This window comes from Castanea sativa, chromosome 12 (assembly GCF_040712315.1).
Source record: "Castanea sativa cultivar Marrone di Chiusa Pesio chromosome 12, ASM4071231v1".
NCBI classification, from domain to species: Eukaryota; Viridiplantae; Streptophyta; class Magnoliopsida; order Fagales; family Fagaceae; genus Castanea; species Castanea sativa.
In genome coordinates, this window is record NC_134024.1 from 20644049 (window position 1) to 20661717 (window position 17669).

Sequence of the window (17669 nt, forward strand, 5' to 3'; positions counted from 1 at the left end):
CCACGTACATCGATTAAACTCCTTCACAGAATGAGTATAAAAGAAAACTAATGTTAAAATTGGAGGGGTCCTTAATCTAGTCTTTTAAACTTTTGTTTTTGAATAGATTTTAGTCATAAGCATTAAATTGTTCCAAAAACTTGACTTACTTAAAAATGTTCCATAGTAACACTCGCTAATCTGACATTTTTTAATTAAAAAGTTCATGTAAAATTCGAATTCATAAAGTTTGAGGTAATTTTAACATGGAAATGGAGTTTTATAAACTCAAGTAATTTGTACGATAGCTGATGGCCTACTGCTTCTTTTTTTTTTTTTTTTTCTTATGCACTTGGCTCATTTTTCTTCTTCTGTTCCAACTCTTGTCTTACTTCTATTGGTCCTACACGCACATGAGAGACAAGACAAGACTAAAAGATTGGTGCGTGAATATCTCTCTGTTCTCTCCTTTTTCAGATCATGTCGGAGCTTATCTCCCATTTGTTCCTTTTCTTTTATGCACAACAGCTAAGGACATTAACTGAGATAAGACAACAAAAGAAAGAATATTGAAAGTGTTATAATAATAAAAAAAGAATATTGAAATAAGACAACAAAAGAAAGAATACTGAAAGTGTTATAATAATATAAAAAAGAATATTGAAAGTGTTTAGAACACACCACTTGTTCAAAAATTTAAAGAATATTAACTGAGCTTTTCTCCCACTTCTTCAAATTTTTAAAGAACTCTTGAAGCTCAAGTTTTATATAACAACTTTATTTCGCGTTGGTTCTCCGCAAATAACGTCTTTTCTCAGAAATAAAATCAACAACTCAAAACACTGAAACTTAGCTAAATCAACTCTTACATATTGAATTTTCCCTCTCTTACTTTCTCTCCTCCCAAACACAAAATTAAAAAAAAAAAAAAGTCTTCTCCAACTCCATCTATTTGTCCAATGTACCGCATAGGCTATTCTCTTTCCCCCAAGGAAGTGCATAGCTTCATTCAAAACTCTTTACTTGATCACGCCAAACAACGCGGCATCAATCTCATCGAAATCGATCCCACCAAGCCATTAACTCAGCAGGGACCGTTCGATTGCATCATCCACAAACACTACGATTCTGATTGGAACAACCAATTGTATCAACTCTCTCTTGATCATCCAAACGTTGTCGTAATCGACCCACCACAAGCAATCGAGCATCTCCACAACCGTGTCTCCATGCTTGATGTGGTTACTAGCTTGAAAATCTCTCAAGGGAACGAAACGTTTGGGGTTCCAAAACAAAGAGTATTGGATGAGTCAGAGAATCTCATGGATTCGATTGAAGAATTAGGGCTCAAGTTTCCGTTGATAGCGAAACCAATATCGGTTGACGGCAGTGCCAAGTCGCACGAGATGTTCTTGGTATTCAATGAGAATGGGTTGAAGAAACTGAAACTGAAAAAACCAATTATGATGCAAGAATTTGTAAACCACGGTGGAGTGATTTTCAAGGTGTACGTGGTGGGCGATCACGTGAAATGCGTGAAGAGGAGTTCATTGCCGGATATATGCGAAGAGACACTGAATAGTGTAGCGGAGCATGAGGGTTTCTTGTTGTTTTCTAAGATATCGAATTTGATTGCGAAAAATGATGAAGCGGAGGGAGGTTCTTCCGATGAGGTGGAGGGATATTGCTGTGGAGTGGAGAAGCTTGTTGAGAAGGCAGAAATGCCGCCTTTGGAGTTTGTGATGGAGTTAGCCAAAGGGCTGAGGGAGGCAATGGAGCTTAAGCTTTTTAACTTTGATTTGATTAGGGATAGTAGAGATGGGAATAGGTACTTTGTTATTGATATTAATTACTTTCCTGGGTACGTGAACATGCCTGAGTATGAGTTTGTTTTTGTGGATTTTTTCTGTGATGTTGTGCAAGAGAAGAGGAAGAAGAATAGTGATGGGGAGGTGGAATTGGATGCGAAGAAGAATCATCATGAGGAAGAAGAATTGTGTGAGTAATGCATGAGCGAGGTGACAAGGTTGGATTAATCATTAATGGAATTTGGGTCAAGAATCTGGATGGATGGATCAAGTTCTGACTCTTGATCACCTTTAGGCTTTTTGTGTTAATTCCATATACATATTATTTTCATTGCGCCACATAGTAATACTTTTTGAATACTTTAAGTGCTAATTTAAGAGATGTTTTTCCAAGCATGTTCTTGATATCAAATCAAAAAAAAAAAAAAAAAACGAGTATGTTTCTGATAGGATACTTGCACATATTTTTATAGGTCGCAAAGATTGGTAGCACATTGAATGCATGAATATGAGAGAAGTGAGTACAATTTTTTCATACTTCGGGAGTATCTAACATGACATTTACAGTCTTTATTTTAGATTTACATAACATAGACTAGATCTCAATTTTGAAAGGAATTAGTGGTTAAATACATCATTTTTTATTTTCTCCAAACATGTGTTGAACACGCTGTTGGCTGTGTCCATAAAGTATTTGTGTCCATTATGTGTTGGGCAAGGAACACCAAAAATTTAGATGTAGCACCAGTCCAATTTATAAGAAAAAAGTGAAAGGCTGTTGCTTCTAAAAAATCAGCTTGTTTTTATTACTCATGCTTCACAGCTTAATTCATTTTTCATTGTCTAATTACAACATCAACTAATGGCAACAAATAGACTTAGGCTGCGTTTGTTTCACATGAAAACCAGTTTCGAAAAGTATTTTACACCATTGTATGTGTTTGACACCAATTGAAAATGTTTTACACTTTGACTGTAAAATACCCATTCTCATCTGTAAATTCATTTCCATAGTTGTTTTACCTTCAAACCACATTTTATAGAGTGAAAAAGTGGAGAGAGAGAGAGAGAGAGAGAGAGAGAGAGAGAGAGAGAGAGAGAGAGAGAGAGAGAGAGAGAGAGAGAGAGAGAGAGAGAGAGAGAGATCAGAGTCGCCATCATAGTTGCTGCCGGAAGCTCATCGGCACCGCCATCTAGATCATCACCACCTAAGACCGATCCACCCAAAACCAATCTCGTTCTCAACACACTAATCTCGTTCTCCCTCTTGCTTAACGTTGCCGATCTGGCCGCCATCGACCACCAGCCCACTCCTCTCCACCCCCAAACCCACCCGATCTAGCCATCGAGAAAGAGATAGATTGAGAGTCGTTGTTGGAGTGCAAGCAGAGGGATTTTTATAGCGTCTTACTGGCGTCAACGAAGTGGGAGGAGGAGCGGCAACGGGTTAAGTCGCAGTAGAGGAAAGACGGGCTCATTGCGAAGAATTGGCTACTGGGCTTGAGGGATTTCTCTGTTTCTCTCATTTTGTTTGTTTTGGTCATACAATCAATCCATCCCACAAATCTCTCCATATATCTATAAACTCCCCAAAACTCAATCCCTTTGTAGAAATCCCTCTCTTTCCCGATCTATCTCTCTTTCCTTCAATCTGTCACTCTTTCTCCCTCTAATCTCACTTTTTCTTCCTCTTGCTCAATGTTTTTATTTTGATTTTTGGTTGTGTTAAAGTGTATATTTTGAAATTTTTTGTTATAAAATTTGTTTGGAAGCTGAGCAAATGTGAAAAATTTGTAGGGAAATAGCATTTTTAGAATGTTACCAAACACGGGAAAGAGTTTTCTAGGCTAAATTCCATTGTAGAACCAAACACCTGGATTTCATTTTCTTTATGAGAATTGATTTTCCCCTGCATTCATTTTACACTCGGAACTCATTTTACACTCAAAACTCATTTTACATAGAACTAAACGTAGCCTTAACCGCTAATAAACCAAAATACAAGTTGAACCACTAGCTAAATCTTTTTAAAGACGAAGAAGTCTGTATTTGATAACCATATGACATACAGAGAAATTTAATCTAACTATCATCAATTAATTGATGCCCCCAAGCTAATCCTAGACTCCCTTCAAGTATTAGCTCTATCTTGGCAACCTGATCTACAACAGCAATATCAACCTAAGCAAGCTACAATATTCTCTCCATTGACCCGTCAATGAGTACTTTTCCCCAATCTTCATTACTAGAGAATTGGTCTTATTTAGTCTCTTTTGCAAATTCTTGAAGGGCTAAGTAAAACAATATAAGAACATCTACTCCAGCATATAGACCCACATTTGAAGGGAAAAAAATACAGGTCAAATAAAGAAACAAGGATTAAAAACAAAAAAACAAAAAACAAAAAACAAAAGGAACAAAAGAAAACATCTATATAACAACTTAATAACCATTTGAAAGTACATGTTCTACTCCTTTAGAGCATTCACATTGAAGGTTTCATAATAGCTAAAAAGTCATTTTAACTCTCTCAACCTCAAAAATCATGCTTTATCAATGATATTATATCTAAATTTTTTAACTAACATGCTATAGTAAATTGCTATGTATAACGGTTATTGTAGCAACTCTATCTCTCTCTCTCTCTCTCCTCCAATAAAATACACAGAAATTCTCTCTCCTCACTCTGTCTCTCACTTTCTCCTCTCTAACTCTCCTTTCTTCCTCGTCCCTCTCTTTCATGGTGGTCCGATCTTTGCTTTAGTGGTCCAATTTTTGATGATCCAATCTATGCTTAGCGAGGCTTTGGAGATTTGATTTTCAAGGGTTTTTTTTTTTCCTAGTGATGGATGTTGTTGTGGTTTTGGGCTTGTGATTTTGCCATTTTAGTGCTTAGGGGTTGCGGTTGTGGGCAATGGTGATAGTGGTAGTGATTGTTGTGTGGTTGTGGCGATTGTGGAGTAGGTATTGTGATGGGTGGTGGCTGTTTTTATTTTTTTAATTTTTCCTAGTGGTGGTGGCTAAGGTGGGTATGTGTTTGCTAGGTTGAGAAGGAAGAGTGTGAATTTGTTGGAAGTTTTAGCATCAAGAGAGAGAGAGAGAGAGAGAGACATATATGGAAGAATAAAGGAAAAAAAATTAAATGAAGTTGTGGGGAGTAAAAGGAACTGAGCAAGTATTTGGGTCTTGGGCTTTATTGACAGGTGCCGGTCCGTTTTTAACTAAAGGCCTTTAGGACTACAAGTCAGCCCACAGAGCGAAGGTCCGAGGATTCGTCCGAGGATGAATTTCCCCTCGGACAGACCCGCGATGACCCTAGGATTCACCAAGAAGATTAAAAGCAGAGTTCTGGAAAAACTGTTGGTTAAGATGGGGATCCAAATACCTTTTAGACGCAATGGTGTGAGAGAAATATCTCAGAAAAAGGCTGCTACCTCCACATTAAAGACCCTGCACCTACCTCTCTAGCCGCATTAATAGGGAAATGACCCCTGAACAGTAGAATTCACCTTCCTGCTATTATTTAAAGACTTCAGGAAGGTGGTGGAAGTGAGGGGGAATCTAAGGATAAGAATCGTGTGACACGTGGACAAAGAGGGAGAAGAAGAAGTATTTAAGAAGAGAGGAAATAGAAAAAGAGGGGGATCGGGCAGTTAGCTGAAGAATGATTAAAAACTGTAATCTTTGAAAGAAAAAGAGAAATAATACACAAATCGTTCTCGGCTTACGTCCGAAGAGGTTCCTTTGTCATATTTGTTTATTATTTGTAAATACAGTAACACTCAAGCCTGTTTACCAAGCTTCCCACATTCCTAACCTAAATTTCAAATCCACACTCTACACATCTTATTATTTAAGGCTCATTGGGCTTGAGCCCACGTTTGTCTTTAGGTCTATGCGCAATTGTGCACTTACAGAAGTGATAAAAAAACATTTGATATTGAATATATTGTGAAAAAATGTATTAAAATAGATAAAATAATATTTTAAATTGCTAAAAGCTAAAATTTTGTTAAATATATTATGAAATAAAATATTAAAATAAATAAAGTAATATTTCAAAATATTTTTGCTTTCGGCGGTGAAATCCTCCTCCCATCATAAGTATTTCATAGCAATAGATATGTGAGAGAAATGTTAAATTAACGGAGAAATTACACTCAAAATTAATCATATGCCATGCATGTAAGCAGGAAATGTGTCACTTAAGTTTTTTGCCACCTAGCTGAGCATGCAGAAACTGCAGCAACCTAGTATGCAATGCAGCAAATCCTTGCCTGTCAATCGAATCTGATACCTTGAGTCACAGCAGCACGTATGCGGGACCCAATAACACCTGTCAGCTCGCGTTCGTTCTCCGCAACAACAACTTTCTGTCTGAGTCTCAGATGTCCAAATCAAAACACTCTCTGCCGTTCATTCTCAAAAACACTGAAACTGAGCTCTATATCAACTCTTACGAACGAATTGAGTTTTCCCTCTCTTACTTATTACTCTTCTCTCCTCCCAAACACAAATTAAAAATAAAAGAAATGTCTTCTCCAATGTACCGCATAGGCTACGCTTTTTCCCCAAAGGATGGGCAACGCTTCATGCAAAACTCTTTAATCAATCACGCCAAACAACGCGGCATCGATCTCATTGAAATCAACCCCACCCAACCCTTAGCTCAACAGGGGCCGTTCGATTGCATCATCCACAAAATCTACGGCTCCGATTGGAACAACCAAGTGCAGCAACTCTCTCTCCATCACCCAAACGTCGTCGTAATCGACCCGCCGGAAGCAATCGACCATCTCCACAGCCGCGCCTCCATGCTTGATGTGGTCACCAGCTTGAAAATCCCTCAAGGGAACCAAACCCTCGGGGTTCCAAATCAAAGAGTGCTGGAAGAGTCGGAGAATATTACGGATTCGATTGAAGAAAAAGGGTTCAAGTTTCCGTTCATAGCGAAGCAGCTGTCGGTCGACGGCAGTGGCAAGTCACACGAGATGTTCTTGGTGTTCAACGAGAACGGGTTGAAGAAATTGAAGCTGAAAAAACCATTTCTGATGCAAGAATTTGTGAACCACGGCGGAGTGATTTTCAAGGTGTATGTGGTGGGCGATCACGTGAAATGCGTGAAGAGGAAATCGTTGCCGGATATATCGGAAGAGACGCTGAATAATATGGCGCCGGATGAGGGTTTGTTGTTGTTTAAGCAGATATCGAATTTGATTGCGAAGAATGATCCTTCTTCTGATCAGGTGGAGGGATATATTTCTGGAGTGGAGAAGCTCGTGGAGGAGGCGGAAATGCCGCCTTCGGAGTTTGTGATGGAGTTAGCCAATGGGTTGAGGGAGGCGATGGGGCTTAGGCTTTTTAACTTTGATTTGATTAGGGATAGTAGAGATGGGAATAGGTACTTTGTTATTGATATTAATTACTTTCCTGGGTTCGCTAAAATGCCCGATTATGAGTCTGTTTTTGTGGATTTTTTTTGTGATGTTGTGGAAGATAAGAGGAGGAATGTGGGATTGGAGGCGAAGGAGAATCAAGAGGTGAGAGGTGGCGAGATTGAAGAGAGCGAAGCACTTGTGTGAGTACTGCTGTGTGTGTGTGTGTGAGGGGGGGGGGGGGGGGTACCTTTTTGGCTTTTTTTGTCAAGTGTGTTTTACCTATCAAATTGAATGTATGAATTTTGCTGTTTATTCTATAAATCGCCATCTATTTATTTCTTGCATTGGAGTGGATTAGCCGTTTTGGTGAATCTCTAAATAATTTAAGAAACAATGGGTTGTCTTCCTTTTCATGCTTCAACTATGGTTGCTTTCTTCCACACACACATAGACAGGGAAAAAAAAAACACTTTGGCTGCTTTCATGATTATTTTGCATAGTATGATATTTGCTTCAGTTGTCCTGGTTTGCTTGAATAAATAAGTGATGTAAATTTATTGCCATATTAGCATGTATGAGTTCCATTCCGCTTTCTTTGGTGTATTGAAGTTTCTATAATAGGGATATAGGATTGATACATGACATCTACAGAGTCTTTATTTTAAGATCTGCATAACATGGGTTAGATATCAATTTTTAAAGGGATTAGTGGTTAAATGCATAATTTTTTATATTCTCCAAACAGGCCGGCGGCAGTGTCCATATGTGTTGGGCAAGGAACACCAGGGTTTTTGGTCTTTGTTGTGTGTCTGCTTCCTAGGATCCATCCTCCCTTCCTAAAACAGAAGCCTAAAACATATTTTTGCATTGCCCTTGTTCACCAGGAGCTTTTTCGTATCCAATCTTCAGCATCTAAAATAGCATAACATTAATGACTGTATGCATTATGAATGCTAAGTATTGGAAATTTATAAATAAATTTCCAAATTGGGGAAAACCATAGAAACATTTGAAGCTTTAAGGGCAGAACTAAAATTATGCATCTACTCTGCTTCTGTCTCTCTCATTTTCCATACACTTTACCTTATTTCCATTCTACTCTGTTGCATTCTTCTTCCAATTTCTTTGTGGTCAAGGGATTAGGTGAAGAAAGAAGACAAAAGTATTTGTCAATTCATTAAGAAGATTGAAATAAAAACTCCTAATCTAGTCACCTAGCAAGAGGAAGGAGTTGTCAATGCCTTAAGCAGATTAGATCAACTTTACAATCAGATCACTTAGCTTCCAAACCTGTGATTTCATATAGTCCCTGCTTATCTGCCTTGTAATTTAATCATTGAACTTCCAAATTTGTGATTTCTTACCCAGTCCCTGCTGCTAATGTGTTGATAGGATACTTCTAATGATGTTTTTTTTTTGGTAAGTCTTCCAATGTAATGTGATGCTCGTATGGCTGATAATATAGCTGCATCCAGGTTAGTGTATTGGAAGGAATCTTCAAAGTTTTCGAGTTGAGATTAACGTACGTTAGATGGTACATTGCGATAAGTCATTAGGGTCAATTTGTATTTGACTAAATGCTGGTAAGTTTTGGTGTTTGTGTTCAATTGTGGTGTGAGTGATTGGCAATGTTGGTTCTTGTGAATAAGATATGAGGAGCTGTGTGGAACGTGTGCATCCCTGTCTTTTGAGAGGGTAGTCATGGGCTAAAGAATAAGATTTTGTTGTTTTGGGAAAGAAAAAAGGAACAATATTTTATCTTCCTCATGTTTCCATTTAAATAGAAATCAATGTGAAAAAGTCTAGAAAGAAATGCTAAAGTTTAGGAGGTTCAATGGTTTTTGCCAAGCTTGCTAATTTTGTAAAATTTTGATGGAAATGTCAGTGAAATTTCTGATACATTTTCTTTGGAGTAACTGGTTTCCTATTTGGCTTGCTGGCTACCATCTCATTTATTATTTAGGGCATTGTTTTTTGTGGTATGCTTTACAGGCTGCTGCATAGATGAGGTCCCTTGTGTTCTAGTCTAATGTATAAGCTTCATCTTTACCTATTATAAAATAATTGTGAAGGACGTTTTTGTTAGTGACTGTCCTTTGTTCACCTCTAGACTCTGTTTTTTGTACCGTGTGTGGACTAGCATTACATTATTGTAAGTTTGTAACTTCCTTTTTTTTTTCCCTAATAAATATTGAAGTTATTGGAAAGATAAGGTTCTGATATCAGGGTTTTGTCATTCTAGTAGCATGTTACAGTTAAAATAAATGGGAGGTTAGTTCAGCATTTTGTCAATCTTATATTTGATTTCTGATTTTGGGTGTTCTATGGAGTTTCTGTGATTCCATTGTGATTTGATGACATGTAATCCATTTCTTTTTTCATCCCCTACCCCAAACATTAAACATGATATATGACTTCATACTTTTTTGGGGGGTTTTTTTTGGCACTCCTGATTGTCTTAAGCATCCCTATGATATACAATGTAGTAAGGTGAATAGCTTGGTCTTCCCTGTTCAGTAATGCGTGGCATGTACCTTCATGACCAAATTTATAAGGATTCTGCTATTTCAAAGTCAAGAAATTGTAGATCTTTGCAACGATGTGGTGACGCTAGGCAACAAAGTATTCTCGTAGTTCTACTCTGTGTTGTTTTTGTAGATTTTGAGTTATGGTAACAAAGTATTCCTGTAACCTTATAACTTATAAGACGTTTGAATCTGACATACTTGATTAATTGTAGGATACTTGAAAAGCATATGCAATGGCACTTAGCATCATCTCGGTGGTGTTACCTATTGAAGTATCTAGGTTCTAGACAGTGGCGGAGCTAGGATTTTATTCTAGAGGGGGCAAAATTAAAAAACGATATTAAAAGTGAAATTTATCTAAAAAAACATTAATCAACAATAATAACAAAATAAATAAACAATTGTAAGCAAATATGAATATATTTCATATTATTAAAATAAATAAACAAAAACAACTAATTCATAGCTACTAAAAAATTTACAAACTGATGGAGTAAAAATATGATTAGTGTTACTTAAAAAATATAATGAATAAATGTTTGAAATTATTTTTTGTGATTGGTGACATGCCAATTTGTAAGACATAAGTAGTAAAATTTGTAATATCTCTAACATCATTCAAAGATAAAATACTGTGAAAAGTATCCTAAATATAAAAATAGTGTAAATAATGATATAAAAAAAAGAAAGTGAAATAGGTGATTTGGTCACTTTCAAGTTTTAACAAGTAGAAGTTTTTTTTTTTTTTTTTTTTTTTTTTTTTTTTTCATGTGACTACTAATACAAAATAAAATTAGGAGTCAAGGGGGGCAAGGGCCCCCCCTCGCCCCCCCCCCCCCCCCTCTGGCTCCGCTAGTGGTTCTAGACCAAGGAGAGTGTTCTAGGACTTCAATAGGAAAAAAAGAAAAAAAAAAGAGTAAATGTAGGAAAGAAGAAAGAAAATCCACTTTAATAGTTTAGTAAAATCTTTGTGGGCTTGAATCTGACATCCACCTTGAGAAATGAGGGGCTTGGATTTGGAGGTCCAACTCCAAATGCAGGCCTCTCAGAGCCCGTGACTTTTCTCTATCTCTTTTCTTCCCAAATGTTATTAGTCTTATGGATTATGTTTAAGAATCTCCTAATTTGGTTCTTACTCAATGGCACTGAGCATCATCTTGATTGTTACTGTCTAGAATTTCAATTGCTAGGCTCTCCTGTTTGTTTTTTTTTTTAATTTTTTTTTTTTTACAAAATTTTGAAATGACTATGGTTTTAAAAATTGGATTGGATCGGTTGGCTTACAGAAAATGCAAGAAAAATCGGAAATCACTAAAAATTGATCCGGGCCGGTTATCATTAAAAATTGAACATTAAAGAAAAAGCATGAAAAATCAGAAATCAGCGGTTCACTAAGCAAAACCGAGAATTGGTGCAGTTAAACTGGTTCTTGTAATTGAAGAAGAAGAAGGGGGAAAAAAAAAAAAAAACCAGAACCAAATTTTACTAACTTCTTAGATCTGAATTGATATGAGATCGGGGAAGTCTCAAATATGTGGGTGAAAATAAAATAAAGTGAAAACTTTTGTTGGATGAAATGTATGGGAAAGTTGAGCCTTCGATTGGACTTTGATTGGAATTACTAAATGTTGAGAAAGAATATGTCTTAAGAGAGAGAGATTGATGTCTTACTGTCTTTACTGAAAAGACTATAGGGGAGAGAAGACTGAAAAGTAAAAGAAATTTGAATCTGATCTAAAGTTAAGTGATAACGTGTGGTGATAAATTTAGGGGGGAAAAAAGAAGAGTAAACTTGTGTGATATTATGATTGGGAACGAAATTTACTTGTCTAATCATTTTGTCATTTACGTTTTCGTTTTTGTTTTCATTCTGTCGTTTATGTTTTCGTTTTAGTTTTTAAACTATTATTTATAAAAATAAAAATATGAAGCTTAAATAGCAAACTTTATTTTGTCAACAACTACTAATTAGAAAAAAAAGGCAGTATATATATATATATATTAATATAACTTATGAAAATTCAAAATTCACATAAAAATTATTTAAATATTTTAAATTATATTAATTATGACATCATTACTTCGGACCAGATAATTGATAACCAGTCTTATTTTCCAGTTCTTTGTCCATTTTGGGTTTTTAAAATCACTTTGGAGTGCACAAAATTGTTTGGCAAAATAGGATTTTTTTTTTTGTGGTTCATTTTCTTTTTGAGGAATTAACTTGAGGCATGCAATTTTCACTCACAAAGAGGTTATAATTATGATATGCTCAGAATGTGAATGTGAATTTCCAGCTTTCTCTACAAACTAAGTATCATTTAACTCAGGCTTAAACTTCAAATTCCCCTATAAGGCTGTACCCTCAACTATCAATTTTTCAAAAAAAGAAAAAAGAAAAAGAAAAGAAGTACTTCCTCCGTCCCATTTAGTTTATTCTATTTGAATGTTAAAATTTTTAAGGGAACATCATTTATTGTCTTGTCTAACTTTTAAAAATATATTAGTTTTCAAAACTACTCTTAAATAAAGTTGATTATCTTTTCAATTGGAGTAGTTTTGAAAATTAAATAAAGGTATAATAGGAACATTAGTAAATTAAATTAATAACTTTTATTATTAGAAATAGGACAATATTTTGAAACATCCCAAAATAAAATAGAAGACAAACTAAATGGGACGGATGGAGTATTATTTAATTAGAATAAAAAATTTTGGCTATTTGACCAATTGGAGACTGAAAGAGTGCACAAAGAGGCATCAAAATTCTGGATATTGTTATAGGGGACAAAGCCAAAAAACATGAGGTTTATTTATTTTTTTTTTTGATAATTAAGTAAAAGAAAACCTGCACTATGGATGTCTCTATTGAAAATATCAAAAAATTTAAGTTGAGTTATAACTTACAAGACTCTTAGTCTTGACAAAATTTCTATTTTATAGGTCTAAAAGGTTTATTCATGTTATAGTCCTCCTCGCAACACTTGGTCCTGTACTCCTGTCCTTCTATCCCCAGCCAATTAAATCTGACTTTTTATCTTGGTCGAAAAAAATTTCACATGTAATACATTCCTGCATGGACTTCATGACCATTATACGTATAGTTTTTACGACTTGATAACGTCATTTTTTGTTTTGTTTTGTTTTTTATTTATTGTTTTTAAATTATGTAAAATAAAATAAAAACCATACGAGTTGCTAGAATTTTGTGTGTGGGTATTGTCATTTATGATTGGTTGACCGAGTTCAGAAATCTAAGTCGTATCTCTTAGATAATTGGGGTTATGACCGTTCAAAATGGTCCCATATTTTTAGGTCCTACTGGTAAGAGAGCTATGCTCGAAACTTGCTGTAATACATAGGAACTCTATAGGGGTTAACTTTTATCATTGTCTAACCTTTTTGTTATAACCAAAAACCAGAGACAATCTCAAAAAAAAAAAAAAAAAGTATCTATCTGGGCTATTAGTGAACAGTCATTTAAAACATTATTTTGTGGACATATACTTAAAAAATTAGTTGTCGATTGTACTGTCACAAGGGCTGGGCTTAGGGTATTATGGTTCTGTCAAACCCATGATGTCCTTGGGCCATCCTAGCTAGCCCTACATGGAGACACGTACACTAAGAAGAACGAAGTGGTGCATTACTAGCTAGCATTGTCCTTTGTCATACATAAAGACAAGAAGCACATTTCAAGAGCACTTCCATGCAAAAAGCAAGGAGAAATCTCCCACGTACATCAATTAAACTCTTCCATAGAATGAGTATAAAAGAAAACCAATGTCAAAATTGGAGGGTCCTTAATCTAGTCTTTGAAAGGAAACTTGTGTTCTTGAATAAATTTTAGTAATAAGCATTAAATTGTTTCACCTACATTTTCAGTGTTATTAATTAAAATTATGATAAACTTTTTTAGATATACATCATTGAAAGTTTTTTTTTAAAAACCTTATTCTCTTTTTGTGTGTATGTTAAAAATATTTAGTATTCTAAAAAAAAATTTAAAATTGTAATGTTTCTCAAAAAAAAAAAAAAAAAGACATTGTGATGTGCTATTGTGTTAAAATTAGAAACTTTTTTACTCTTTGATGAATCACACAGAAGCATACTTTATATATATATATATATATATATATATAGAGAGAGAGAGAGAGAGAGAGAGAGAGAAGCCATGAGTCCATGACATCAAATCTTAGATAGGATGGAATCAACGAGCATTTGGCAAGGTAGGTGGGCTAGTTGTTATTTAAAGGTCAATGAGGGGTACCTACTACTATCATGAAGTCCCTTCTTAGAAAAGATTAGCTTGTGCTAATGGGATTTCTCATAAGCTCATATTACGTTGTTACAACTTACAACCTTTGTTTTGTTTTTTTTTTTTTTTTTTTAAAGATGTTTCGCCTCTCTCGAGACACCATACTTGATTTCTGGAAAAACTGGAAAAATAAAAATAAAGGACAACAGTCTCAAAATCAAGAGGCCCATATAAAAAGAATAGTTCATATGAGTAAATTAACTTGCAACGTGCAATCTATGGACCAAAATAATAAGCTTACTATAAAATAGGGAGAAGGGGAGGGGGTAGTTGTTATCTTTGTGAATTGCTTGCTTGAGTGTTGCATCAATGGCTTAAATCAAAAGGAAATATCCTCACCTAATAGGCAACAAAAAGTCTTGACTTTTCACCAAAGGACAGATATAACTATCAATTAGTTAAAGCATAGTCATTATTTTAATTTTACTTTTTCTTATATTTTTATCCTAATATTGTGTGGCTATTAGCTACTTTCATCAGAGAGAGAGACAAAGCCAACACATTACAGATAATGGAGCTCGATCTGGGCATGTTTGTCTTAGGGTTTGTGACTGTCTACACTAATTAGAGATCATGTTTTGCATGAGTTTTTCCTTAACAAAAGGTCAGACTCCCCCTTCTACTTCGAGAAGATGTGTCATTTTCCCGAATCTATTTCGTGTCCCAAGCTCTCTACAACTAACCTGTTTTAAATTCACCCACTGTTTGATTATGTTTGAGCCAGGTCTCTCTCTGTCTGTCTGTCTGTCTGTGTGTGTCTTGTTTCATTGAAAATGAGAATTCACTTGGTGTTCACGGAAAGATGACATTAATTAGTTCACTGGGCCCAAGTGAAGTTTGCATTTTCAATCATTGAAGGAGTATGGAAGTTTACAAATAAAAGTACCAATCGTTCATCATGATTTTTTCAAAACCATTTTGACCATTTTATATCTTGATGTACCGTGCACAGGTTTATTGTGATTCATGATGTTCTATATATAATTAAGAGCAGAAAAAAAGAAAAGAAAAAAAGGAAAAAAGAAAAGAAAGAAGATAATATAGAGATCACACTGAGTTTATATTTCTGCAATTAATCAAAGGATCTAATATACAACAAAAACGTGTAAGAAAATGATTACATGAATGATATTGTACCTTTCATACAATGGGATGTTATATATATGGTATAGCAAAAGTCTAGCAAATCCAGCTCATATATATAATGAACGACATGTATATATTTGGTTTACAAATGAATCTAACTCTTGTAATATAAAGGGAAAGTGCGTCCTTCTATGAGATTGGCCATGGCTGCGAAGATGCTTGCCTGCAGTAAAAGATATTCATAAATAAGAAATTTGACTAAACAAGTGAACAGTTAAAAGGGAAAAAAATAAATATATAAAAAATAAAACAGTTATTCTTTTGCCAAAAAAATTCTATAAAGAGAAGCAACACTAAGTTGATTATCATGTATCCACCAGACATGTAAATTGTAAGTAAAACATGAAATCTAGGCATTTTGATAACTGAAGGGAAACACTTACTCAATAAAATCTTTCCAGTAAGAATCACTTGCTTCATCATCCATCATATCTCCCAAAGGTTCAAAGGTGGTAGAAGTGGATGAAGGATTAGATATATCATTTGGGTTAATCTTGTTTTCGATTTGACTGACAATGGAACACTCAGGCGAGGGTGAAACTAAGTTAGGAAGTGCATTTGAAGGTGGGATGAAATATGAGGTACCAAGTTGGTGACAATCACTGTTATTGCCATTACAAATTTTCAAGCCATTTATAGGCTGAGTATCACTGGGTTGTGCTAGCTGGGGAATCTCAAAGTTTGGAAGATTGACCTGCATTTGAGTAAGGCTTTGTGTAGGAAAACCAGCTGAGCCATTGACAAGTCCTTCAAGCTTTGAGTTCATTTGCAAGTACTCATATAGTTGATGTTCCGGAATGGATGACGACACCAAATGATTGATTGCTTCTATATTTGAAGGACTAGCACTTAGGACTTGGATTATGTTATTCAGCACTTGAATCTTTGCAAGTTGTGTGGCATCTGATTGCAGCCTAAGAACATTGTCCCAAGGGTTTGTTAAATTGGCAAAATTAGCAGCAGCAAGCAATTGTGGCAGATTGGAAAGAATATTGAGGTCAGTTCTTGGCCTGTGGGTGACTGGGTCTATACCCATTTGAAGAAGCTTTTTCTTCAAATGGGTGTTCCAAAAGTTCTTAATTTCATTATCAGTCCGCCCTGGAAGATTGGTAGCTATGGCCGACCACCTACAATGAACCACAAAGAATTTATGATCACTTTGAAATGTCATTCAATATTATTTAGTCTAAAGGGTTCCTTTTCTTTAACTCAATGAAGCTTACTATTTTTGGAAAACTGTGCGAGTGAAGTAATAGAAATACCATGTAAAATTTTCAGTTCATAAAATATATATATATATATATATATATATATATATATATATATATATATAAATAATTAGTATTAACTAATGGAGTAGGCGAGCAGCTACCATATTATCCATGACAAGGAAAGTATTTTACAAAAAAATTCAATGAAAAGTTTTAGCAGGATTCTTATTTCCGAGTACTTCATGAAGATATGATAAGTTTTAGAAGGATTACTTGTTTCCAAGTACTGCATGTAGGTTGATGATTATTTGTTCTTCTTCCTCAGAAAACTTGCCCCTCTTGATATCAGGCCTCAGATAATTAGTCCACCTAAGCCGGCAACTCTTTCCACATCTGTTCAATCCTGCAAGCCTTGGAAGTGCTCTCCAACTCCCATGCCCATGTTTCTGAATGTAATCTACCAGCTTTTGATCCTCCTCTGGTGTCCATGGCCCCTTTTTTAAGCCATTCTCATCACTGCTTGGTGATCTCCCCATCATTTCTGCAGAGAAATAAGACAAAAATATTTTGAGTACGAAGAATTAATTTCCATTAAATGCTTTTTCTATGAGTCATTGGATTAATCCCAATGAGTAATTTTGTCCTTAGGTTGTCTTGGGAATTGGGATAACAAAAAAAAAAAAGAGCATAAGAAACAGACCTTGGAGTTTTGTGAGCAGCTGGGGCATAAAGGTGTTGGATCAGTAATGTTGGAAATATAACAAGGAAGTCCTAGTTATATAGTGTGTATGGGATGTTTGGAAATAACATAGTTTAGTCATAGTGTAAAGTAGAAGCATTCTTTTCCATGAGATGACATTTTGACATGTAATTTATCTAATATAAGTATATAACTAACAAGTTCCAAGTTTTGTCCTTATTTAATTCTCATGGTCATGCCTTTTGGAATACTACAACTTTGAGACGCGTTGGAGAGTTTACTAATCTTTTTCACCATTATAATTGAAAGTAATTTGGGGCCCATTATTTTGGACAGTTATATGTTCTTATCTAGGTATTTTTCAAAAAAAAAAAAAAATTTTTTTTTACTAAAATGTATGAAATATGGCTTTTATTTTTTAAAAGGAGAACATGTAAACACTGTAACGGCTTTAATGGCAGGAAGTGTATTATGAACTTATTACCTTTCGAGAGTGGAGATTTGGGAAATGCTAAGCATTTTGGTAAACTAACTAATAGATCTCCTTATTGAATTATGAGTCTATCAATGATCTAGCATCCTCTTTCATTTGAAATAAAGC

At 35.1% G+C, this 17669-nt stretch overlaps 3 protein-coding genes across 3 annotated transcripts; 2 read left to right on the forward strand and 1 right to left on the reverse strand.

Moving 5' to 3' along the window:
* Positions 1 to 778: 778 nt before the first annotated feature.
* LOC142619905 (inositol-tetrakisphosphate 1-kinase 1-like) lies at positions 779 to 2181 on the forward strand. Its single transcript, XM_075793266.1, has one exon. It carries the CDS (start codon positions 939 to 941, stop codon positions 1983 to 1985), a length of 1047 nt encoding a protein of 348 aa, XP_075649381.1. The 5' UTR covers positions 779 to 938; the 3' UTR covers positions 1986 to 2181.
* A 3856-nt stretch (positions 2182 to 6037) lies between these two features.
* LOC142619906 (inositol-tetrakisphosphate 1-kinase 2-like) lies at positions 6038 to 7509 on the forward strand. Its single transcript, XM_075793267.1, has one exon. It carries the CDS (start codon positions 6176 to 6178, stop codon positions 7367 to 7369), a length of 1194 nt encoding a protein of 397 aa, XP_075649382.1. The 5' UTR covers positions 6038 to 6175; the 3' UTR covers positions 7370 to 7509.
* A 7556-nt stretch (positions 7510 to 15065) lies between these two features.
* LOC142619907 (transcription factor MYB53-like) lies at positions 15066 to 17208 on the reverse strand. The gene is made up of 4 exons (XM_075793269.1): positions 17069 to 17208; positions 16642 to 16909; positions 15541 to 16284; positions 15066 to 15320 (listed from the first exon to the last, which is right to left on the reverse strand). Exons 1-4 carry the CDS (start codon positions 17094 to 17096, stop codon positions 15287 to 15289), a joined length of 1074 nt encoding a protein of 357 aa, XP_075649384.1. The 5' UTR covers positions 17097 to 17208; the 3' UTR covers positions 15066 to 15286.
* Positions 17209 to 17669: the final 461 nt, after the last annotated feature.

Coding starts and splice junctions, on each gene's coding strand:
- LOC142619907 (XM_075793269.1), bottom strand. CDS start 17,096: ATGCCCCAGCTGCTCACAAAACTCCAAG. Junction 16,910..17,068: donor GCTGCTCACAAAACTCCAAG/GTCTGTTTCTTA, acceptor ATTTCTCTGCAG/AAATGATGGGGAGATCACCA. Junction 15,321..15,540: donor TACTGGAAAGATTTTATTGA/GTAAGTGTTTCC, acceptor CTTTTACTGCAG/GCAAGCATCTTCGCAGCCAT.
- LOC142619905 (XM_075793266.1), top strand. CDS start 939: ATGTACCGCATAGGCTATTCTCTTTCCCCCAAGGAAGTGCATAGCTTC.
- LOC142619906 (XM_075793267.1), top strand. CDS start 6,176: ATGTCCAAATCAAAACACTCTCTGCCGTTCATTCTCAAAAACACTGAA.